The 25,762-nt window shown below is 43.4% G+C and overlaps 1 protein-coding gene across 2 annotated transcripts in view; it reads right to left on the bottom strand.

Annotated features, from left to right (window-relative positions):
• UGGT2 (UDP-glucose glycoprotein glucosyltransferase 2) overlaps nt 1-25,762 on the bottom strand; it is a 301,267-nt gene that overhangs the window by 5,254 nt on the left and 270,251 nt on the right. For both annotated transcript variants that reach the window (XM_073348024.2, XM_073348019.2), the window contains exons 36-38: nt 24,054-24,168; nt 8,762-8,878; nt 4,827-4,971 (exon numbers count right to left, since the gene is read on the bottom strand). In XM_073348024.2, coding sequence (XP_073204125.2) covers nt 4,827-4,971; nt 8,762-8,878; nt 24,054-24,168 — 377 coding nt within the window. The remainder of the gene's footprint in view (nt 1-4,826; nt 4,972-8,761; nt 8,879-24,053; nt 24,169-25,762) is intronic.

The following is a 25,762-nucleotide window of genomic DNA, read 5'->3' on the forward strand; positions in this document are numbered from 1 at the left end:
AGTCTGCCAAAGGGTCTTTTCAGGTTCCAACAAGGCTTATTTAATGGGAAGGGCAACCCCTCCAGGAGCAGGAGTGTGCAAGCTGTCCAGTAGTTTGTGCAGATTGTCTTGCATAAATTCTTCCTGTATTTCCAGAGATGTATTTCCATTTGCCTTATGAAGTCCTGAAAAACTTTAAAGTCCTCAGGAGGAGGTGATGTCAACTCTGGGGTGATGGCCTCACCTTCTGGAGAAGAGGAAGAAATATGAGGGAGAGGGAAATATGTAGAAGTTTCTCCCTAGTGTACTCTTCCTCTGTGAGCACAAATAAAAAGGGAGATTGTAGGATTAGTTAAGGATCTTCTCTAGGTGCCACAGGTACAGCATGTGACTTTCTCCTGCACTGGTAGACAGGGGCCTACATGGTCTTGAAGAAGGCCAGTAAAGCTGAGGACAGTGGAGGGCACCATACTGGGGCATTGCTATAATCATGATTTTGCTCTGAAGTTGGGGAATCTCTACAACATTTTCTGTATGGAAACCTAAATGACCTATTGAAGATATGGGTCTATCATGATCAGAATTCAAAGAGGAGGAAATATAACTATCCTCAGTAAATTGTGGAGCAGTCTCTGTAGGCACCGGGGGAGGTCTCAGCCCTGGGGACACCCAGTGATATCCCTTGAGTACCAAAAGTTGACAAAGGATCTGATGGATGAGGCAGTCCAAATGCAGATAGATGAGTCAATGGAAGCAAAATAGTATACATCGACAAAGTGGATGGAACTACTGGAACTGTGGCAGTAAGTGGAGATGCCAGTGCCGGCAGTAATGGTAAAGTTGAGGCCACTGAGACTAGAACTGCACAATGCAACAAAGAAGAGTTTGGGAGAGGGAGACACAGAAGGTCTTTTGCCACAAGAATGACTGTGGCACCAACAGCAGAAGTAAGTGCTCGGACTCTAACAGTGGTGGTGCTGGAGTTGACGGTAGTGGGGTCGAAGATTTCTCTGGTAGGGGTGAAGACATTCATTTTGATGGTCCCGCTGGTGCTGCCTTGAATGGTGCCAGTGAGCATCAGGGCTTATAGTGTTGGGATATGTAAGGGTTAAGTAGAAATCTGGGAAACCTCTGGTGTGCTGGTGCGGTACTACGGAGTAGAGTCACAGGCAGGCACTGTTTCTTTGCTTGATAGATAAGTGTCATCCCTCACCCTTCCCTTCAGCTTGTTGGGAATAAATGTTGCAGCTGCATAAGAAATGTAGTTGTCTAAAGGATACCTTTGCGTAATGAAGTGTTATCTCCCCCCACTTCCTTTCCCAGCTACATAAACGAGCTTGGGGTCATGGCCCCTTCCTCCCTCCCCTGAGAACTGCTGATTAAGGGAACTTGTAGCAACAATTATTGCAAAGAAATGTATTTTCAAGGTAAAAATGTGTGTATAATATGCGTAATGCTATAATCAATAGGGGTGGGAGTTTCTATTACTTAATAAGGGTTTTTGGGGGGTTGTAGCGAATGTAGGTATTTACATATTAACTTAGATAAAAGAGTGTGATGTAATTAACCCAATGCTTACTCAACAACTGGGTTGAGGGGAACAAGTACCGCAATAAAGAAGCCCATCTACTCAATCCGCCTCTGGGTCAACCTGCTCATCATTCTCTAACAGCCAGTGCCAGCATTAATGGTAAAGTTGAGGCCATTGAGACTAGAACTGCACAATGCAACAAAGGAGAGTCTGGGAGAGGGCACCCACAGCAGAAGTAAGTGCTCGGATGCTAACATTGGTGGTACTGGAGTTGATGATAGTGGGGTCGAAGCTTTCTCTGGTAGGGGTGAAGACTTCAGTCTTGATGGTCCCACTGGTGCTGCCTTGGACAGTGCCAGTGAGCATCAGGGCTTATGACCAGATCTCAAGTTGGCACCAGAAGACTTCTTCAGAGAGGAAGAATGAGACTTCAAAAGTGTCTCTCAGAGTGAGGAGAGTTTTGTGCACTTTGAGAAGGCAAATTTTCTCACCAGATTTTGGTTTATATGCTGAGGCAGTCAGGTGGGACACTCCTTGTGAATGAACTCAGTCTATCCTCTCATGGTCACAGTTGGGCTCTGAAGAGGGATGCATCACCTTCTGAGGAAGATGTACTTTAAGGCAGAAATCCCTCTTTTCTTTTTTTTGTTCTTTTTGGGAAGGAGGTACAAATAGGATATTTGTTCTTCATATGTCCCTCACCTTAGCAAATTAGGGAACTTTTGTTCCTGTTATTAACAGAGGTCATGGGCCTGCATGTCGCACATTGTTTGAAATTTGGGAAAGTAAAATCCCAGATAAATTCACTAACTTACTTACTACACTAAAATAATTTAAAATTAAGCTACAACTATAACCAAAAATGTCTCGTAAAGGCTAGCTAACCAAAGCTCAAGAGCATCAGGGAGCTCCAACTCCCACCAGGGGTGATAAGAAGGAACTGACAAGGAGGTGGCAATCATGCCCCTTTATACTGTCATCTTGGCAAACGAGGATACCACGGTGCACATGCTGCCTGCTGGTACGGCTGGCAAAAATCTCTGACTCAGGTGCATTGGGTACACCTACACCTACAGTGGAATGTGTATGTGCAGAATCACTCTAAGAATTATTTCTGGAGGTCTTTTTGTTTGCTTTTTTAATCATGCTAAGCTTAGCTTTTAAAAAAGCTAAGAAATTACATATAAAAATGATGTGAAAAGATTATTAAGGTTGCAAAGTCAAGCACTCAAAAGCTTAGAAAAGCCAATATTAAAGTTGTATAGGTAACCTTAACTCTATTCCCTTGCAGCATATGCATTATGATTAGGACTTCTGATTTTTAGTTTTAACTAATAAACACTGACAAAATAATCCAGACAAGAAAAAAAGTGTTCATCCCATAAACAGTGCAAAAACACCAGAAATGATTACTTGTATCTAAGGGCTTGTCTACATGGAGCAATAATGCGGACTATGGGGTGTTGCTTCTAAAGTGTGGTAATGGATTGTGCATTAGTTGGTCAGTGTAGACCGGGGAAGACAATCTATGACATGTGTGCCAAAGGTGGCATGCTAGCTGATTTTCAGTGGCACTCACACTGCCCAGGTCCCAGTCACCGGTCCCGGGGGCTACACTGCTGGCTGGGGGTACCGGCCGCCGGCCCCCCTGCCAACTGGGGTTCTGTCCACTGGCCCCGCTCAGCCTGCTGCCGGCCCCCGGGTCCCGGCCACTGGTCCTGGGGGCTACGCTGCTGGCCTGGGGTACTGGCTGCCGGCCCTCTGCCAACTGGGGTTCTGGCTGCCGGCCCCGCTCAGACCGCTGCCGGGGGGCTCTGCGGTTCGCTGCTCCAGGCCAGTGAGAGCTGCTGGAAGCGGCGGCTAGTATGTCCCTCAGCCCGCGCAGCTTCCAGCAGCTCCCATTAGCCTGGAGCAGCGAACTGCGGCCACTGGGAACCTGAGGACACAGCAGGTAAACAAACCGGCCTGGCCAGCTAGGGGTTTTCCCTGCACAAGCAGCGGAACAAGTTTGGGAACCACTGGTGTAGTGAATGAGGTAGGGAACTGCAGGAAGAGAAAAAATGGTGGTATGGTTCAGGCAGCTGAATTCTGCCGAGGGGAACTGGATTCCATCCCTGCATCTGCTACAGGGTTTCTATGTGATGCAAGGTAAGTCACTTGAACCAAACTTTTCACAGGTTGTCACTAATTGTGTGTTCCTCATTTTCTAGGTACCCAACTTGAAACCCTAGGGTCTGACTTGCAGAGTGCTGACTACTCACAGCTGCAACTGAAGTCAAGGGAAGCCGTGCTTGCATATACAGAGTCCTATATAATGCTAAGTACTCTGAAAAACCATATCCCAGGTCTCCCAAATTGGATCCAAAATTAGTGGATATTTTTTAACTTAATTTCTCTGTGTGTCTCTGTTCCCCATCTATACAATGGGAATAATAGCATCACCATACCTCACAAAGGTGTTGTGAAAAAAAGTATTAATATTTCTGAAGCACTCAGATATTACAGTAATGGATACCACAGAAAAGCCCATGAGGAAAATAATAATAATTGTCTTCACATCAGGGTTTGAATCATGTGCAGTGAATAAGACCTGGGCCCACATATTGAACAATAAGGATAAAACAAAATATTAAAGAGCTGCTAATAAGCAAGCACTGAGAAATCTGTTCACTGCATGAGGCATGGGTAGTGTTGAAAAATATAAAATTATCATGTAATGAAAAAATACTATAATGCATATAAACAATGGGGCCAAATTAAAATTCCTAACTTTTGACTGCTTCGCTTTGCAACCTTAATTATTTTCTTTTAACTTCTTTATGTGTAATTTGATCTCTCTCACACTTCATAATACATTTACATAGTTGACTCTGTTCATTAATCTGTGTTTTGAGATACTATAGAATTTATACCAGAGATAGTATCAAGAAATGTTTCTAGAGAATAAAATGAACAATCAAGCGATTGTGAAGTAAATCTCAAACTGAGGAAACTGAGCTATCATTGCTGCCCAAATACATTTTAATTTTGAGGACACCAATGAGGATACCACAAAGTTAAATATTTTGGATGAAGTCCTGTCCCTACTGAAGTCAAAGTAAATTTTGCCACGGACCTCAGCAAGGCCAGGATTTTATTCTTTCAATGTAGTTTTTAGGCACAAAGGCATCATGTAATTAATACAATGTACACAACTTCCTCAAGAGTAGGGAGAATGACTCAAGGCACAATACATATATGTATACTAGCCCCAATCTTTGCTTAAATTACTAATGAGAAATCAGATAAACATGCATGTGAAAATTTATTCTCTTACCTTTCTGAGAAGACTGAGTCAAGTTTTTCTTCCCTTTTTCAAGTTGCTTTATTAGCTTTCGTATTTCAGAGTCATACTGAACCCATTCTGGGACTATCCTCAATGCAGCCTTTAGTTTGGGTTCTTTGGTTTTGGGGTTATTGCACTGAAAGTATAAAATATATCACTCTTGAAAAAACATCAACCGTTATAAGTAAACACAAGTATTCTCTTCAGCATTAGTGATGGAAAAACAAGTCCCTAAACAGAACACTGCTAAAAACTAGCTACAAAATTAAACACTGACTAGGACACCAATGAGTGTTTCACTATGTATCCCTTCTGAAATCAATGTGGACTATTAATTCACTGGGAAACAAAGTATGCCAAAACAAATTTTGAAAGTTTTTAAGAAATTAAATAAACACTTATGCAAATTATTTTGGCAAAAAATCCACCAATTAATATTCTGCAGTACAGCAGAACACAATAGAACTATTATTTACCATACTTTTCAGTCACTACTCTTTTAGTCATTCTAAACATCTGGGTAACATTCTTTATATTTGATAAACAGGACCATCTGTCACTAGCCCATAGGAATGTCTTCAGTCTCCTATATAATCATTCATCTCTCTCAATTACCTTATGCCTAATTAGCTATTCTGTTAGTGTTACAAATCACTTAAAGGGCAACATACATACGGTAAACTACCTTGAGATTCATCAACAAAACAGTATGAAATAGTCTATAAACCAAAATCTGATAGTTATTTAAACCATTTTTAATTGAAATACTTTTCATTTGTATTGGGATCCTCTGTGAAGAGATAATCAAATATTTTGTCAAGTGCCCAGTGGTACTGTAAGTTTGGCATGCTACTTCAGGAATTGCCAAGTATTAGAAATATATGGATACAATGATTTTAGATAACTGAGATCTCGGTCTCTCTTTCTAGGTCTATGACAAGGGTGGCCAACCTGTGGCTCCGGAGCCATATGCAGCTCTTCAGAAGTTAATATGCGACTCCTTTTATAGGTACCGACTCCGGGGCTGGAGCTACAGGCACCAACTTTCCAATGTGTCGGGGAGTGTTCACTCCTCAACCCTGGCTCTGCCACAGGCCCTGCCCCCACTCCACCCCTTCCCACCCCCTCCCCTGAGCCTGCAGTGCCCTCACTCCTCCTCTCCCCCTTCACCCCCCCCCCCCCGGAGCTTCCTGCATGCCACAAAACAGCTGATCAGGAGGTGTGGGGAGGGAAGGAGGGGCTTCTGGTGGGTGGGAGGTGCTGGGAGAGCTGACGGGGGGGCTGCTGACCTATTACTGTGGCTCTTTGGCAATGTACATTGGTAAATTCTGGTTCCTTTGCAGGCTCAGGTTGGCCACCCCTGTCTATGAGGCTCTCTTTAGTGGAGTCTGCAAAAGTCATTGATTAGCTGGGTAAAGGGATTTAGGAAGTGAGGGTAGATAGAAATGATGATAAAGGGGAAAAAACCATAAGGAAAGGGAAAAAGACCATACAGTCAGACTGGTAAATTAACTCAAACTGCTTTAAAAAGAACTCCAGTGCTTCAGATATATGTGCCACAGCAACACAAGACTTTAAAAAAAAAAAGTATTTCCCTGGCCACTTTGTGATCTTTGGATTGGAAAAAACTGAAGAATACTGAACTGATACTTACATGATGGTACAAGGGAAGAAGGATCAGCAAAATAAACCCCAGGCTTTATATAAATTAAATCAATATGAGTAAGGTAAGGCATAAATAATCTTTCTCAAACAAAAACTCATGTATTCCCAGGAAGGTTTGAACTAAGCATAGAGTAGTGTGGCATCTTTTTTACTTTCATAGTGTTAGGAAATAAACATTTGGTCACTTCCTGTGCATTTCTATTCTCTGAAATATTATGTCTGATAATTAGAGATGGTAAAATAAAAATGGAAAAAATATTCACAACTTCCGCCTCATAGAATCATAGAATATAGGGTTGGAAGGGACCTCAGGAGGTCATCTAGTCCAACCCCCTGCTCAAAGCAGGACCAATCCCCAACTAAATCATCCCAGCCAGGGCTTTGTCAAGACTGACCTTAAAAACTTCTAAGGAAGGAGATTCCACCACCTCCCTAGGTAACACATTCCAGTGTTTCACCACCCTCCTAGTGAAAAAGTTTTTCCTAATATCCAACCTAAATCTCCCCCACTGTAACTTGAGACCATTACTCCTTGTTCTGTCATCTGCTACCACTGAGAACAGTCTAGATCCATCCTCTTTGGAACCCCCTTTCAGGTAGTTGAAAGCAACTATCAAATCCCCCCTCATTCTTCTCTTCCGTAGACTAAACATCCCCAGTTCCCTCAGCCTCTCCTCATAAGCCATGTGTTCCAGTCCCCTAATCATTTTTGTTGCCCTCCACTGGACTCGCTCCAACTTTTCCACATCCTTCTTGTAGTGTGGGGCCCAAAACTGGACACAGTACTCCAGATGAGGCCTCACCAATGTCAAATAGAGGGGAATGATCACATCCCTCGATCTGCTGGCAATGCCCCTACTTATACATCCCAAAATGCCATTGGCCTTCTTGGCAACAAGGGCACACTGTTGACTCATATCCAGCTTCTCATCCACTGTAACCCCTAGGTCCTTTTCTGCAGAACTGCTGCCGAGCCATTTGGTCCCTAGTCTGTAGCGGTGCATTGGATTCTTCCGTCCTAAGTGCAGGACTCTGCACTTGTCCTTGTTGAACTTCATCAGATTTCTTTTGGCCCAATCCTCCAATCTGCCTCCCCCTAATTGTTTGGCAAAATTTTGTTTTGACAGAAATGTTCCAACCAACTCTATAAGTAATCCTAGAAATTACAACTGATTTCCAGGAAGTAGAAGAGTCCATCAACCAAGGGCTCCTCACAATAGCTCACTAATAAAAGCAAAAATGCTATAAAAGCTGTAAAACATACACAATAAACCTTTGGTAACAGACACAGAATGATCATTATTCTTCCGAACAATTATGGCTGGCTCTATAATCTGAGATCACGGTGGGTCAAGACTGCTAAACATATGCCTTCAGAAATAAGTTACAGGTGAGGAACATTTTTCTCTTCCTCCTCCAAGCCCTTCTCTACACTTTTCTTAGTATGTTGTATACAAGCATGTGCGCGCACGCCCCCCCATAAGTTAAAGTAATACTCATATGATAAATTATGAAATAATTCATATATCTATCGAGTTCTTTTAATCATTTGACCTGCATTCTGCCCACCAATTCATCTCTCTAGAACTTAATCTAACATTCCAAATCCTTGCACAGCTTCCAATAAGCTATTGTTTAAAATCAACATTCCAGAGAAATGTTTTTTCCTTCTCTTTTTCCCCAATATGGAATATCTCCCTCAAATTATGCCTAACAAGTCTCTTCTTATCTCCCCAACCTATCTGTACTGGTGAGACTTACTGAGGATTAAAGACTCACCGCTAATACTCCTCAAAAGGAGGGTGAGCCTTTCTCTGCCACAGAGGGCGTGTAGTACTGGCACATAGGGACCAGCCACACTTACCAACCCTTCAAATATCTCACCGTAGTTCTATTGTTTGCTTGAGGATGTGGGAAGGAGAGGGAAACTATATGGGACAGTGGTGAAAAGAGCTTGCTATTATCCACTATCACCCAGCAGCCTCCAAAGTTGAAGCTGCAAATTAAGCCAAAAATTGGGAAAAGAGCTATAGCTGCTCTGAGAGGAAAGGAAGCATATTACTGGGCTTCAGCCACTTATACAAGAGGAGTTTGTGTTTCAGAACTTCCCAGCATTGCTGCCTCCATGTCACTCAGCGAGTGATACCATCAGAACTGATGGGGTCTTGTATATGAGTACAGAACTAAATTTCATATCTTGTGAAAATTGAAGAAACTTGGGTTAATAAAATGACATTTTCATCAACCCTTAATTGACTTACCAAATCAATTGTTTTAGCCTTTTTCTTGGATTCATCGTCACACCAGGTTTCACACCAGAGCCATTCTTGAGGGAGAGTCTTAATGGCCAACTGATGAATCATGTTATTGGGAAGATCCTGCACAAATTATTTAACCAATCACAAAATTAGTAACCTTGAATTTTGATATGCCAATAACCAGTTACCAAAAACTGAATTATAACACTACTACTTGAAGGAGATGGCAAAAAACACCTATCTCTGTTCCCATTTCTGTGAAGTATTTTTATTCACTAAGTTTCTCTCTAAGTGCCTGTCTACTTGTTTTTCAAATTGGTTAATAACTGCTAAAGTCTTTGGTATCCAGTCCCATCTGTTAATTACAATATGAGTACGGAAATTTTCCTTGTGTTGCCATAATGTGTGGTCCTCTCTTAGATTCAATTCATGTTCTGATATTTGATGCAAGTGATACTGCTTCTACCTGATATTTATGAGTCTGCTTCTGCAACCTTATTCACGGTAAGTGCTACCCAATATAAAGGTTGTAGAATTAGATTCTATGAAATTATCAAAGCATAACTGAATCACTTCCCATTCCCCAAACTTCCAAAACAATTTTTCTTAAACTCCTTTCAAGAGCACAATGCTAATACTGCATTCTAGAACCTATTTACTTTTTATTTTTTTAAAAGAAAAGCAGACTCCAGAGGGCTATTTTGAAAATGGTAAAAGTAATAAGTCTTTCCTATGCTCTTCTCCTCACTCAAATTTCCTTGTTTTTAACTCATCTTTACACAATGGATTGTAGATGCCTATTGTTGATAAACTGTACAGTCAATTGCTTGATCACCCTTTGGTTCATTATGAAATATACTTGAGACCAGATAACCAGTGTTAGTTAGGTGTATTGCTATAAACCAATAATAATATAGCACAGGAAAAGGGTTCTATATGACACCAGTCTCAGGGAAGCGGTCTCATGCATCACGGTAACATTCACATTACATAGAAGGTGTGTTCCCAAAGTTATATCCCTAAAGCCACCTTTTTATACTCTACCTGTTTACAAGTAAATGGTACTGTATACATCAGGGGTGGGCTAACTATAGATTGTCAGCCCAGTGGTGCACCCCGCACCCTTCCTGCACCCCAACCCCTTGCCCTGAGCCCCTTTCTGCATACCACACCCCCTCCCACACCCCAACCCCCTGCTCCAGCCCTACATTCATGACCCTGCATGCAATTTTCCCACATAGATGTGGCCGTCAGGCCAAAAAGTTTGCCTGCCCCTGGTATACATCATATGAAACTAGATTTAACCAATCAGCTTTCTACCTTTTTTTTTCTGGTACCATGGTGTACCCCTTATCTTTGTTCTGAATACATGCATTCCAAGTAGCAAGGGGTGTGTGAAGTCACCTTCTTGGTTTGACATGTATAGAACAATCACGTCTTGTCCTCTTCATTTGGGACACTGCAGTGTTGGCCTGTGAGAATACATCGCTAACTATTGCTATAGTAAAATAATCATATGTCCTGATCCTGACAATTTTCCTATCTACTTAAGTCAGATCTTACTTCAACTAATGCAAGGTGTTATGGGGGTACTTAGCATCAGAGAACACGATTATATTAAAGGTGTAGGCCAATTTAGAGTCTATAACTGCTATAATATTTGTACTTAATGCATACTAATATATATGTGGTGCAGATAATACATTAATACATTAATATTACAATATATACATATTGTGTGTGTATATATATATATATAGTGACAAAGTTCCTCCTCTACCTTCATGGGTCCTGCGCTTATTGGTGGATTTGCTTGCCTCAGAGATTCACGGCAGCCCTCAGTTTGGCCACTTTTGTGGCCCAAATCTGCTGTTCACTCAGATAACCTCATCACTGGCCAGCATGGGGAAAAAAAGAAGAAAACCCCCCACAGTGTCTGCTGATCCACCATGTAGGTCGGGGAACAGCCCAGAGACCTCCCCTCTGGTGGAACCCACAGTCCAGGTCAATTCCTCCTGTGTCTGATCAAGAGTTGGGAGGTTTGGGGGGAACCCTCTACTCCGGATTCCAGCCCAAGGCCCTGTGGATTGCAGCTGTCTAGAGTGTCTCCTGTAATACCTGCGTGACAGCTACAACTTCCTGGGCTACTTCCCCATGGCCTCCTCCCAACACCTTCTTTATCCTCACTACAGGACCTTCCTCCTGGTGTCTGATAACGCTTGTACTCCTCCGTCCTCTGGCAGCACGTCCTCTCACTCCCAGCCCCTTACGCGCCCCCCTAAAAACTGATGGGAGGTCCTTTTTAAACCACGTGTCCCGATTAGCCTGCCTGCCATAATTAATTCTAGAAAGTTCTTAATTGGCTCCAGGTGTCTTGATTAGCTTGCCTGTCTTAATTGGTTCTAGCTTTAGGATTGCTCTAGGGCAGCCCCTGCTCTGGTCACTCAGGGAGCAGAAAACTATTCACCCAGTGGCCAGTATATTTGCCTTCTACCAGACTCCTGTACCCCACTGGTCTGGGTCTGTCACAATATATATAACTAATGATGTTAATGCCCATGGTTTGTTGAGTGTGTAGGGAACAGGATCTAAGAATAAGTGTGAGATCACCCAAAATTACAAAGCCAGCCTTGCACAATATATCTTCAGATAGTCCGGTCCAAAGTTAAAAAAATATAGATGCTACTGTTGCATCTACTGATAAGCAATTTTGCACATACCCACTGTGTTTATATTTGAACATGTAAATCTCCATCTCCAAGCACTACTAGAGTCATAAATATTTTTATTTTCTTGACCATTCATAATGTATTATAAACAGGAGAGAATAAAATCACATATTTGTACTTGATTTGTAAAAGATCTAATGCATTTTAAAATATGTATCTAAAATTACTGGGTGTGTTTAGACAACAACATGTAAAGATTATACTAAGTCTGTGTCAAGTATCAAGATATACTTAGTTACATATTAACTTAAATTTAATGTTTGCTATTTTGCAAAAAAAGTTTCATGAACTTGAGGAGATCTAATAAGTGGACCGTTACCTTCTCAAATTCAAGTAAAACCAGATTGTTCCTCTACTGCACCTCACTGACTTTCTAAATGGAATCAGAATTCTTCAGTGAGAAAAAGTTTGTGAATGTACAAATGGAGGGTGCTGCAAGGTTATAAAGATTAGAAGGGTAGTAGCGTACAGATAGCTATTCACCACTTGCATGGTTTAAAGCAGATTATTGAAGCTGTGTTATTAAACATAAAAGTCAATTCAATTGGTTATCCTTTCAGAAGAATGCCTTATCTATAAAAACTGCCTTACTACTTCTAGAAGGCCAAGTAAAAGAAAATAGTCATGGCAAAGAGAAATAACTGTTGCAACAGCAAGGCTGTTATTTCCATCACAGTATCAGACTTCTCATTCTCTCAAAGAGTTGTTTAATCAGTTGAAACTAAGACCTTTCAGACACCAAAACCACTTCTAAAAACTGTTCTTTATTTTGGTTTACAGTATGACAGAATCTTCGCAGGTACAGTTTGATGTCCTACTTCACTTTAAAGAGAGGTTACGGTACTGCCTCAGCTTTAATAGAAATGCAATTCTCATTTTCATAAAGGAAACATTTCCTCTTAAAAACTGTATGCATTTCTTTATCATTCTCATTACTTGTAAATGGATATGGGTGCTCTGCTTCAGGTGCCCCCCTTGAGTCCTTGATCAGAGATTTATCTGCTAGACATGCCTGTTTGGCCCACGGATGTGTCCTATGCCTCCTATATAGGCTGGATAATAAGCCTATATAGGGATGCATATGTGAACCACCCTTAGTTCCTCCTTCACCCAAATGTCTCCACAGAACAGTCTGAAGGAGAGGGGAAGGAAGGGTGGGTAGTGGAGAAACCATAGGGACACATCTTGAAGAACTGCAGTTACTGCACAAGGTGAATAACCTCTTTTCCTTCTTTGAGAAATGACCCTATGGGTGCTCCACTTCAGGTGACTTCTAAGCAGTTTCCTGGGAGGAAGGAGAGCTTCAGAACAGAAGATAGTACTGGGTGCTCCACTGTAGGTATGTATGTGCCCCCACGCTGCAGATCAAAGAATATCAATATGTGCCGGCTCCTCACCTGCCATGAGGCTAGCCAGCATGTGCAAGCATTTCCCTCTCAGTTCCGTCTGTACTGCAGAGTTCATTCGTGAAACTCTGAGTAGAGGGGAGGATGGTGGGTCGTGGAGCACCAATAGGGATACACTTCTCAAAGAACCATCGTTACTGCACAAGGTAACTACTTCTTTTTCGAATAGTGACCCTGTGGGTGCTCCATTATAGGTGACTCCAGAGCAGTATCCAGCAGTGGAGGCTGGAAGTCACATCTGACAAAGATGCCCAACCGTGGTGCTGAACTGGGCATATGTAACCAAATCCCCCAAGATGGCATAGTGTTCAGCAAAAGTATGAGCAGATGCCCAAGTAGCAGCTCTGCTGATTTCTGATATAGGGATACCCTTGGCGAGGGCAATGGACGAGGACAATGACCTCGTTGAATGCATGCGTATTGAAGATGGGGGTGCTTCTGCACGCAGTTGGTAGCAGAGTTTAATACAGCCAGAGACACACTTTGAGAGTCAGTGAGCTGAGCTAGCTGTACCTTTTGACCTTTTCGCAAGGGAGATGAAAGTTTCTTGGATTTCCTAAAGGCCTTTGTCCTAGTCAAGTAGAAGGCCATGACTCTTCTCACATCAAGCATATGGAGGATCGTCTCTCTGTTATCTGCATGAGGTTTAGGATGAAACGCTGGAAGCTTGAATGAGTTGATTCAGTGGAAAGCAGAAGACACATTAGGGATGAACATTGAATGCAGTGTCAGCGTGATCTTGGCCAGGAAGAATACTGTGAAAAGGGGATGAGCCATCAGCACTGCTGTTTTCCCTCTGCTTCTCGCTGAAGTAACGGCGATAAGGCACACCATCTTCATGGAAACATGAGTCAATGAGCAGGTGGCCACAGGTTCAAACGGTGGTCTAGTCAGCCCTTTTAACACCAAATTTAGGTCCCATTAGTGGAGTGGGGGATCTAGGTTGCAGGAAGAGGTTCATAACGTCTTTAAGGAACCGCTTTGTAATAGCGTGGGAGAAGACTGAACAGCCCTCTACCTGCTGGTGAAAGATTGCAATCGCTGCTAGCTGAACATTCAGCAAGCTAACAGAAAGGCTTGATTTCTTTAGGGATAACAGGTATTTTAACACCAGTAGTAGGGTGGACATAGCAGGGTGGATTCCCCTGGGTTGGCACCAGATCTGAAACCTCTTCCGTTTCTGAAAGTAGGTGTGATGAGTAGCATCCTTTCTACTGTGTAATGCCACCTTCCTCAACTCCTTAGAGCAAGATGCTTCTATGCGCTGGAACCATGCGGGAGCCACGCTTTGAGTCACAGGGTCCACAGATTAGGATGGAGAGTGCGACCCTCGTTCTGTGACAGAAGTCAAGGAATGACCAAAAGGGTCATAGGTTGACAAACCACCAGCGTCAACAAGTAAGGGTATCACATATGCCTGGGCCAGCTAAGGGTAATCAGAATGATGTTTGCTTTGTCCCCTTTTACCTTCAACAGGACCTTTATCAGAAGAGGAAATGGGGGAAAGGCATACAGGAAGCCTTCATCCCAAGGAAAGAGAAGAGTATCTCCCAAGGAGTGCTGTCCGATCCCCGCTCTGGAATATTAATGGCAACATTTCTTGTTGTGGTAAGTCAGAAGTCTATAAACTGAATTCCTTGCACCTACAGCTGAATTCCTTGCACCTACAGCTGAATATAAAGAAATATGAATTTCTTTATATTCAGCTGTAGGCCCCAACTCCCAGAACAGAGCAAGGACCTTCTGAGCGGATGACAATGCCTTGAAAGAGTGGCCTTTGAGATGCCAGTTGTCAAGGTACGGGGAAAATTGCTTTTTGTCAAAGGTAAGCTTTTTGTCAAAGGTAAGCTGCCACTACTACTAAAATCTTCAAGAACACCCTTGGCACTGAAGATATACTGAAAGAAAGCACTTGGTACTGGAAATGATCTTGGTCTATGGTGAATCATAGGTATTTCCTGTGCGATGGGAGTATGACTATATAGAAGTAGGAATCTTGCAGGTCGAGGGATGAAAACAATCCCCTTCCTCTAGAACAGGAATTAAAATTGCTAGCCATCCTGAACTTCTGAGGCTTCACGAACTCGTTCAGCTGTCTTAGATTTAAGATTGGCCTTCAACTTCTGTCCTTTTTCAGTACGAGGAAGTATTTCAAGTAGAACCTCTTGCCCCTGTGAGGGGAAAGGACTGGATCTCTTGCTTCTAGCCAGAAGAGAGAGTCTCCACATCCTGCCTTAGTAGAAGCTCATGAGAAAGGAGAGGGAGTGACAAAAACTGGAGGGTGTATGTTATGGCCTGTATTGGTCCATGGTGATTCACTCCCAAGCCTAGTGGAAAGGGACAAAATAGTCCCCAAAGGGAGGGAAGTGGGCTAAAGGGTACAACTATAGAGAAATGGGAGGAGTCAAATCCTCTACTAAACCCATCAAAACTGCTGTTTAGGTGATTGAGGGCGGCCCTCTTCCTCTGAAACCTGTCTCTCTTTCTGGGGAGTTATGAAGATCTTTAGCACCCTGGGAACTGAGCAGGGCGTAATCTCTGGGAAATCTGTGACCTACTGAAACACTTCTTGCTTGTAGGTCCATAAATATCCCAAGGAACATATGGTAGCCCTAGAGTCCTTAAGTGTGTCCAGAGAATCATTCATGGTCTCAGAAAAGAGTCTGTGGCCATCAAAGGGGAGGTCCTCGGCTGTGCTTTGGACCTCTCTAGAAAACCCTGAAAACTGAAGCCAGGGTGCCCTGTGCATAACCACTACCATGGAAATGGATCTGGCAGCAGAATCTGCAGTATCTAAGGATGGCTGGAAGGCCATTCTGGACAAAAGAACGGACTCTCTGCAACAATAGACTGGAATTGTTCCCTGCAGTCATGTGGCAGATCTTCAATAAAGGCCATGAGGCTGTTGTAATTAGTGAAGTTATATTTGACTATGGTCACCTGATAGTTTGCAATCCAGAACTTCAAGGTGGTGGACAAGTAAGCTTTTGCCAAAAGAGATCCAGTAACTTCTGATCCTTGGTATAAGAGGATAGCCCTCAAGAATTGCTGTCAACCCCTCTCATTCACAGCATCCACCGCAAGAGAGTTAGGTGGAAGATGGGAAAACCAAAACTCAGAATCTTTAGGCAACACATAATACACCTTACTCACCCTTTTGCACATTGGTGGAATAGTGGCCAGCAACTTCCATACCATCTTAGCCAGATCCATGAGAGTCTCATTAATAGGTAGCACCAATCTGGAAGGTGTTGCTTGGAAGGTGAAGCCTATACTACTCATCTTTGACCTCCTCCAGAAGGATCTGCAGAATGTGTGCCACCCTTCTATTGAGGTCCTGGAATTGTCTGAAGTAGTTGGCAATGGAAGGAGCGGGGAAGCATGAGCACCTCATCCAGCAACGGTGATTAAATAGGAGCTTGAGGGCTGACTTCCTCATCTGTCCTAGCCTCCAACTCCTCAAACATCTCCTCCTGCCTTGGAAAAGTAGGAGGAAGATATGGAATCCCGGTTTCCCTAAGGGACAGTACTGTAATTTATCAAATTGTTGCAGATAGGTAAGGCTATGATTGAGTCACGTGTATTTTTAATAAAAGTCATGGACAGGTCATGGGCAATAAACAAAAATTCACAGCTCATGACCTGTCCATGACTTTTACTATAAATACCCCTGACTAAATCTTAGCTGAGGGGTCCCCAGGGCATTGCTGCTCTGGGGGGCCCCCCCGAGGCCAGCCCCACCAGCCGCTGCTTGGGCAGTCCCTGGGGTCAGCAGCCAGGGATCACCAAGCAGAGGCTGGTATGGCTGTGGCCAGCTGCTCAGGTCGCCCTGAGGTCAGCCACACTGGCCACTGCAGAAGTCATGGAGGTCGCAGAAAGTCACTGAATCCATGACTTCCGTGACAGATATGCAGCCTTACTGACAGGCAGATAACGGATCCCAATGTGGCCATTGCAAGGGTCCATAAGGGAGCAGTCCACCATGTTTGATGTGCCACAAAATCCTCCCTGTGTGAGAATGGATTCCTGAAGGAATATGTAGGACAACCCCTAGCAGAAATTGAGGAGGCCAACTGGGAATCCTCTTCTTCTTCTTCCAGATCCTCCCATGGGGGAGCAACCAACGAGGATGGAGGAGAGTCCTTTGCTACAGAGTGGCCACTCAGAGACCGAGGTCTCGGTACCATGAGGCACTTGGTGCCTGACAACAAAAGGGTCTCTGGTTCATCTGACACTGACAGCTCTCTCGAGTATTGGAACTCCTGTGATACCAGATGAGACCTTGGTTTTTTCCTGGGGGTTCTGTGGGTCTGTGAAATCCTCAGAACTGGATTGGATGGGATCTCTGGGTGATTTGTGACCTAAATTTTCTTTTGTTCAGAGGGGTTTAACTTCTCAGAAATTGTGCAGTCACCAGGGAGTCTAAGTGTTGCAGGGACTCATTTGTATTCTCTGAAAACAACTTCAGACAACCAAGGGGAGGGTTCTCTACAGTACTCTGGACCTCTCTGGGAAAGCCAGACAGTTGGACCCAGGATGCCCTGTGCATAACTACCTCCACAGAGATGGAATGAGCCATGGTTTATGCCATATCTAGGGATGCTTGAAGGCATGTCCTTGCCAGTATCTGTTCCTCAGCAATGATGGCCTGAAATTTCTCTTTGTTCCAGTGGAAGATGCTCAATAAAAGCAGTAAATTTTGTGTAGCGTTTGTAATTATATTTTGCCATGATAGCCTGGTAATTCACAATCTGAAACTACAGGGTGACAGATGAATAGGACTTCTGTCAAAAAAGTCCAGACACTTCTGAACTTTGTCATACAAAGTCCACTTGATATGGTGTTTGTTTCCCTTGATCATTCACCATATCCACCACCAAAGGAGAGGCACCATATCCACGCAACAAGAGGAGAGACAATTCTTGATTTAGTCTTAAGTGGAGCACAGGATCTGGCTCAAGAGGTGAATATAGTTGGACCGCTTGGTAATAGTGACCATAATATAATTACATTTAACATCCCTGCTGGGGGGGAAAACACCAAGCAGCCCACCATGGTACCATTTAATTTCAGAAAAGGAAACTACACAAAAATGAGGTAGTTAGTTAAACAGAAATTAAAAGGTTCAGTACCAAAAGTGAAATCCCTGAAAGCTACCTGAAAACTTTTTAAAGATCCATAATAGAGGCTCAACTTAAATGTATTCCCCAAATTAAATACACAGTAAGAGGACCAAAAAAGTGCCACTGTGGCTAAACAACAAAGTAAAAAAAGCATTGAGAGACAAAAAGGCATCCTTTAAAAAGTGGAAGTTAAATCCTAGTGAGAAAAACAGAAAGGAGCATAAACGCTGACAAATGAAGTGTAAAAATATAATTAGGAAGGCTAAAAAAGAATTTGAAGAACAGCTAGTCAAAGACTGAAAAAGTAATAGCAAAAATGTTTTAAGTACATCAGAAGTAGGTAACAACCTGCTAAACAACCAGTGGGGCTACTGGACGATCAAGGTGCTAAAGGAGCAGTCAAAGATGATAAGGCCACTGCAGAGAAACTAAATGAATTCTTTGCATTGGTCTTCACAGCTGAGGATGCGAGGGAGATTTCCAAATCTGAGCCATTCTTTTTAGGTGACAAATCTGAGGAACTGTCCCAGATTGAGGTTTTGGAAAAACTGATAAACTAAACAGTAGTAAGTCACTAGGACCTGATGGTATTCACCCAAGAGTTCTGAAGGAAGTCAAATGTGAAATTGCAGAACTACTAACTCTAGTCTGTAACCTATCATTTAAATCAGCTTCTGTACCTGTCAAGGTTCCTCCCCCACTCTGAACTCTAGGGTACAGATGTGGGGACCTGCATGAAAACCTCCTAAGCTTACTTTTACCAGCTTAGGTTAAAACTTCCCCAAGGTATAAATTAATTTTATCCTTTGCCCTTGGAATAGCCACTGCCACCACCAAACTCTAACTGGGTTTACTGGGAAACGTAGTTTGGACACGTCTTTTCCCCCCAAAATCCTCCCAACCCTTGCACCCCACTTCCTGGGAAAGGTTTGGTAAAAATCCTCACCAATTTGCATAGGTGACCACAGACCCAAACCCTTGGATCTGAGAACAATGAAAAAGCATTCAGTTTTCTTACAAGAAGACTTTTAATAGAAATAGAAGTAAAGGAATCACCTCTGTAAAATCAGGATGGTAGATATCTTACAGGGTAATTAGATTCAAAACATAGAGAATCCCTCTAGGCAAAACCTTAAGTTACAAAAAAGACACACAGACAGAAATAGTCATTCTATTCAGCACAGTTCTTTTCTCAGCCATTTAAAGAAATCATAATCTAACACATACCTAGCTAGATTACTTACTAAAAGTTCTAAGTCTCCATTCCTGGTCTATCCCTGGCAAAAGCAGTATACCGACAGACACAGACCCTTTGTTTCTCTTCCTCTTCCCAGCTTTTGAAAGTATCTTGTCTCCTCATTGGTCATTTTGGTCAGGTGCCAGCGAGGTTACCTTTAGCTTCTTAACCCTTTACAGGTGAGAGGATTTTTCCTCTGGCCAGGAGGGATTTTAAAGGGGTTTACCAGTACCAGATGACTGGAGGACAGCTAATGTGACACCAATTTTTTTAAAAGGCTCCAGAGGCGACCCAGGCAATTACAGGCCAGTAAGCCTAACCTCAGTACCTGGCAAATTGGTTGAAACTATAGTAAAGAAAAGAATGATCAGACACACAGATGAACATGATTTGTTGGGGAAGAGTCAACATGGTTTTTGTAAAGGGAAATCATGCCTCATCAATCTACTACAATTCTTTGGGGGGGGCGGGTCAACAAACATGTGAACAAGGGGGATCCAGTGGATATAGTGTACTCAGATTTTCAGAAAGCCTTTGACAAGGTCCCTCACCAAAGGATCTTAAGCAAAGTTGGCTGCCATGGGATAAGAGGGAAGGCCCTCTCAAGAGAACAGAATGTTGGGAATCATTAAGAAAGGGATAGATAAGAAGACATATTGCCTCTATATAAGTCCATGATACGCCAACATCTTGAATACTGCATGCACATCTAGTCACCCCATCTCAAAAAAGATATACTGGAATTGGAAAAGGTACAATTAGAACAATTAGAAAAGGGCAACAAAAAAGATTAGGGGTATGAGGAGAGATTAATAAGGCTGGGGCTTTTCAGCTTGGAAAAGAGATGACGATGACTGTTGTGGAGAAAGCAAATAGGGAAGTGTTATTTACTCCTTCTCATAACACAAGAACTAGGGGTCACCAAATGAAATAGGCAGTAGGTTTAAAACAAACAGAAGGAAGTATTTCTTCACACAATACACAGTCAACCTGCGGAACTCTTTGCCAGAGGATGTTGTGAAGGCCAAGACTATAACAGGGTTCAAAAAAGAACTAGATAAGTTCATGGAAGATAGGTCAATCAATGGCTATTAACCAGGATGGGCAGGGATAGTGTCCCTAGCATCTGTTGGCCAGAAGCTGTGACAGGGGATGGTTCACTTGATTACCTGTTCTGTTCATTCCCTCTGGGGCACCTGGCATTGGCCACCATCGGAAGACAGGATCCTGGGTTTGGTCTGACCCAGTACAGCCATTCTTATATTCTGAGAATTCGATAGTGAGTGAGCAAATAAAAATTCAAAGCCCTTGGTGGGGATGTATTTTTTATCAGACCATTTGCAAGTTGGTGTTACTATTACTGGAGTCTGCCAAACAGTCTCTGTCAGATCCGAAAGCACCTCTCTGATACGTAGCACAATTTTGGTTGGTGTTGCTGACTGTAGAATGTCCAGCAACTTGTGTTCTTCTTTGAGTGCTTGCTCATGTCGATTCCAGTTGTCAGAAAGTTTTTCCCCTAGCAGCACCCATCAGGTTGACTGTGAAGCCCCCTAGAGTGGTGCCTCCATGGTGCTCAATATATGACCCTGCCGACCTGGCGCCTCCTCAGCTTCCTCTTACCACAAGTGATAGTCATTAGAACTGTGGTGGCTTGCTCTTGCAAGTACTCGCCTTGTTCTCCTAGCTTTTTTTAATAGTTGTAGTTTTAATAGTGTTTGTAGTTTATAGTTAAGTTAGTTAGTAGTGGGGGGTTCTTTCCTCCCACCCCATCTTTCTATTCTCCCCTTGGGGCATGCCTCGATCTCAAGGTTTCAAGACCTGCATGTTTTGCCACAAGCCCATGCCAACGGCCGACCCCCACAACTCTTGTCTTAAGTGTCTGAACGGTGCAAGATTTGCAAAGGGTTCCATCCCAGAACTAAAAAGGAGTGGGACTTTCATTTAAAACAGCTCCTTATGGAGATGGCACTGAGACTGCAGCCCACCATGGGGCTGCAGGACCCGGCACTGAGTTCGTCAGTGCAGAGCGCTCCAGCTTCCATTAGAGAAGCGGGGCTGAGGAAAGACTCTGGGCCCAGAGACCCTTGGCACCATCGCTCCCTGGCACCAAAGCTGGTGGAATCTATCCAGCCCAGTCTCACTCCCCAGTGCCACAGAAGTGGCACCGGAAGCAGGACAGGAGACTATCTCCGGCACCAAGACCTGCTTTACTGGAGAGTGCCACTGCGGTGTCGCGTGGAGGAGCACCAGGCATCAAAAGCTCAGGAGATGGCACCATCGACTTTGGCCCCACAAAGGGGACCGTCGAGTTCGGTGCTGTTGGACTCCCTGAGCCAGGTGGTAGAGGTGGAACTACCATCCACCCTGGACACCTTTGAGGCTGTGAGGGAATTAATCGCCATGACAGCACCATGGTCCCTGGCCCCACAAGAGAAGCCTCCAGTTCCGTAGCATGCAGCACTGTCTCAAGGCAAGCCCACGATGATGCATCCACCTGCATCTCCGAGGCCACCGGAGAGAAGACATCGCTCGGAGTCCTGGAGACACTGGCTCACAGCACCGGTCAGACTCATGTCAATGCTCCCACTCTCATCACCGCTCCCTGTCATGGCACTGGTCCCTGACACTGTGGAGGTCCCGCTCCCGGCACCAGTCATCCCAGCACCAGTTGGCACCGGTTGATGTCTCCACGCTGTTCCTCTTCGCAGCCCTACTCTCCTGGTGCAATAAAACCAGAGGTCTGGCAAACTGCTGCCCAAGGATACCAGTATGGCCACTCGGGCAGGGGGTGGGTGGGAGGGGGGAGTCTCATATAGGAGTGGAGGTGGTACACAGGACTTATTCTACCATCCCTGACGTGGACAAGGATTCTTGTCAAAATATGGGTTCCTGTAATGATATGGAGAGGAACCCCCCACTGATAGATTGAATGTCTCCTTCATTCTCCTCAATGTCCAGAATGAGGGGAGGTAATAGAAAAGGGCAGAGAATCCAATGGTAGCAATGGTAATCCAGAGACTGGAGTCTTGGTACTGAGAGTCGTTTGGTACCCATAAACAGTGGGGACTATGGCTCATCTAACACTGACAAGGGCCTGGAGTAGCAAAATTCCTGCAGTACCAAGTATGTTGGTACCAATGTAGCAGTTGAGGTTGACAGTGCCAATTGATTTGAAGCACGTAGGTGCCAGGGCCGAAGGTGCCTGGTGCTGCAATTTCACCAGTACTGATGGAGCGGAGTGAGACAGCACCATTGGTAAGCCTGATGTAGATGGTGCCATGCTAGAAGACTGTCCTGGACCTCCCTGTCCTTCACAGATGGTACTGTAGCCTACTGGAGTCACGTTTCCCCTAAGTGCTCAGGGATCTCACAGCCACATCGGTACCAGAAGAAGAGTCCTTTGCCTCCATGGTACTGAGTCAACAGGCTGAGGCCTCTGACACTGTATACTTAGTGGGAGATCCAGGCCTTTGGGAGCTGACTCCTGGTAGTGGGAGACCGAGGTCCTCTTCTTTGGATCCTTCCTCTAAGTCAGTTTTCCTGAAACTTTTTTCATTGTACCCCTTGTGGTCAGGTGTGTCTGCAGTCTTTAAACAGTCCCGACCTTGGGCTTCCTTCCTAGAGGCCATGGTTTTGCCCTCTCTGGGCCCTTCTGACCCTAGCTCTCCAGCTGGGTTACTAAGTAGTTCAGATCCCCTTCTGGGGGTTTATTGCTCTCCAATGGTAGGCCACTTGCCCAGTGGCCTATGGGTGTGACCCGGGCTGCCCACTACTCCAGGTCCCAGCTCAGGGACTCTCTGAATAGCAGCCATGTGCCGCCGTGTCCCTTTATCTAAACTGCTTTCGGTTCCCTGGACCACCTCCCCGAGGCGTTGGCCTTCAGCAATGTGTCAACCCTTTCTGTAGGGCTGAAGTCTTGTATTCAGTCCCAGCAGCCAGCCAGCCTTTTTGCTCTCCTGGTCCCTGCCAGCACTGATCTGTCCATGGTGCTTCAGTTTCCTTTGGCCAGCCAGAAGCACCAACTGGACTCCTCTGGCTCCAGCAAGGAATTGACCGCCTCTGCAGCTCCTTTTTATATGGCACTCTGAGGCCCTGATGGGTTGCTCCCTGCAGCCTCTCTGATTGGTTAGACCTTTTTAGCCTCCCCCTGACTGGCTGCTTCCTGCACAGTCTCTCTAGACTGCTTGGAGGACTTGTTCCTTTCCTGGGACAGGTGTGGCCTGAGGCCTCCCTGAGGGGGCATCTGGGCCTAGTCCATCAGTTACACAATGCCATGTCTGCTGAAGTGTGCGCCAACAATAAGATTTGGAATTTTTTGCACTAAAAAGCTGACTGACAACAAAAATCAAAAATCAAAAATCAACCATTAGAACTCTCCTTGCATTTTGGTCTGTTTGTACTGACGGGTGGTAGGTTGGATTCCATTGCACAGACTGCAAAAAGAGAAGATTTACACACATTAGATAGTAGGAGAGTTATAACCTGACATTCTATTTTCCTAAAAATGTGCATAATTTACATAATTTATTTGATAATAAATATAATAAAAATACCTACCCCTGGAAATTCTATCTATACTTTAGTAACCAGATCACAACTCAAAAATGTTGTAATGTGATAGCAACACAGAAGTGCATTTGCAAAACCTTCTATGGAGAGCTCCTCCTATAATAGTAAGGAAGTAATTAAGTCTACATGCAAACCACAAACAGTGAGAACATTAGAGAAAAGCAGGAAGAATATTTTAAAGAAAAGAAAAAATGTCATTTATCTTCAGGCAGACATTAAACTCTTGCATACCTGATCTAAGTTTGATAGACTGTTTGGATCTTGACTGAGAGCCTGGTATTGGCCCCGAAGTCTGTCTCCTGCAGCAATCTTTCTGAACTTCTTAAGATCCACAACATACAAGGCACTACAAAAACAAAAATTCATTAAGATTTGCATATTTTGACGTACCTATTAGAAACAGGAAAAAACTTGATGACAAGGAGACAAATACTGTGTCTGCATTAAAGGAATGTTATTTTAAGTAACTAGCTGAAGCCCCAACATAAGACGTGAACTCAACATGTGCTAATCAATCTACCACATGGATTTAGGGTGGATAAAAAAAAATCAATTAAAAAATTTAATTGGATTTTTTTTATTAATCAGATTTTAATGTGTTATTTAAATTATAAGTTTTTCTTAAAAATAAACCTGTTGAAAATGAAATCTGAATTTAATACAAAAATGTTAAGCCTAAAATTATTATAATCTCTTAACATTTAAATAAAAAGAAACATACTGAATCCATAAGCCCCTATCAAAAACTTTGAGTTAAAGGCTGTTTTTTTATATGAGACAGAGAATCAGAGGGAAAACTAACGTTTGAGGTTAAACTTTATAAATGTCACAGTGAATCATGTACCATATTGAGGGCTTGATCCTGTGGGGGGACCAGGGGCTGTGCTACTGGGTGTAAGAGACTAGCAAAGGCATTGCAAGTGTTGGGACCCAGCCTCTGACACCAAGAACACCATCATGTATCTCATCCAGATCATCCAATGAGTCCACCTGTGAGCTCATTCTCCCATTTTATAGCTTCTCCCTACCTGAACTCTGATTGGCTCATTTCTCAAATTATGAATATCTGTGTCTTCACCCATCATGGAAACTTACTCTCTGGCTCATGGAAAAATACTGATCTGCCCCAAAACTACCAGCCCTTGCTTCTGGATGGTTCTCAGCACTTCAAGTAAATGGCCTTTCTCTGTTTCCTTGCATGTGAACACAGACAGAGATGCAAACAGAAATCCATTAATTTCTCAATTGCCTTCCTTTCCGTCTCTAAACAACTATAATATTGCAGTCTAAAAGATATGTGGGTTATACAAACAGAAGTTTTAGATTGTTGTGAGTTCATTTGTTTTCTGTAAGAATAAGAGTTATGTAACAAGGCAGAAGGAGCAGGACGCTTTGGGAAGAAGGGACAAAATTCTTCACAATGCAACCTTAGATATGGTTCTCTCATTACAACCAGGCTACTTTTCCATCTTCCAGAAGAGAGAGTGCTGGAAGGTTACTGGACACAATGTATGAGAAGGAAATTGAACAGTGTGCAAAAAACACTGAAGGGAAATTTGTTAATCTAAGTCTTGATGGGTGGAACAATGTACACAGTGATCCAGTAATATGTGTTTGTTTGGCAAGAGAATATGGAGTTGTCTATCTTGCAAAAACAACAGATACAACAGAATATTTAAAAGAAATAGCAATAGAAGTAGAAGCAAAAGCTATAACTAACTGAACAAAAATTGAAGTGTGTAGCTTTGTCACAGGCAGTGTTGCAAATGTAGCAAAGATAGGAAGAAATTTAGAGCAAGATAATGAAGAGAACCTGAAAAACTTATAACATAGGTGCAGTACTCATTTGATGAATCGTCTAGCCCAATATTTAAGTACAACTCCGGGAATAAAGGAAAATGTTGCTGTAATTGCAAAATACTTCGGTAACAACCACTTTG

Source organism: Lepidochelys kempii, chromosome 1, assembly GCF_965140285.1.
Source record: "Lepidochelys kempii isolate rLepKem1 chromosome 1, rLepKem1.hap1, whole genome shotgun sequence".
Taxonomy (NCBI): Eukaryota; Metazoa; Chordata; order Testudines; family Cheloniidae; genus Lepidochelys; species Lepidochelys kempii.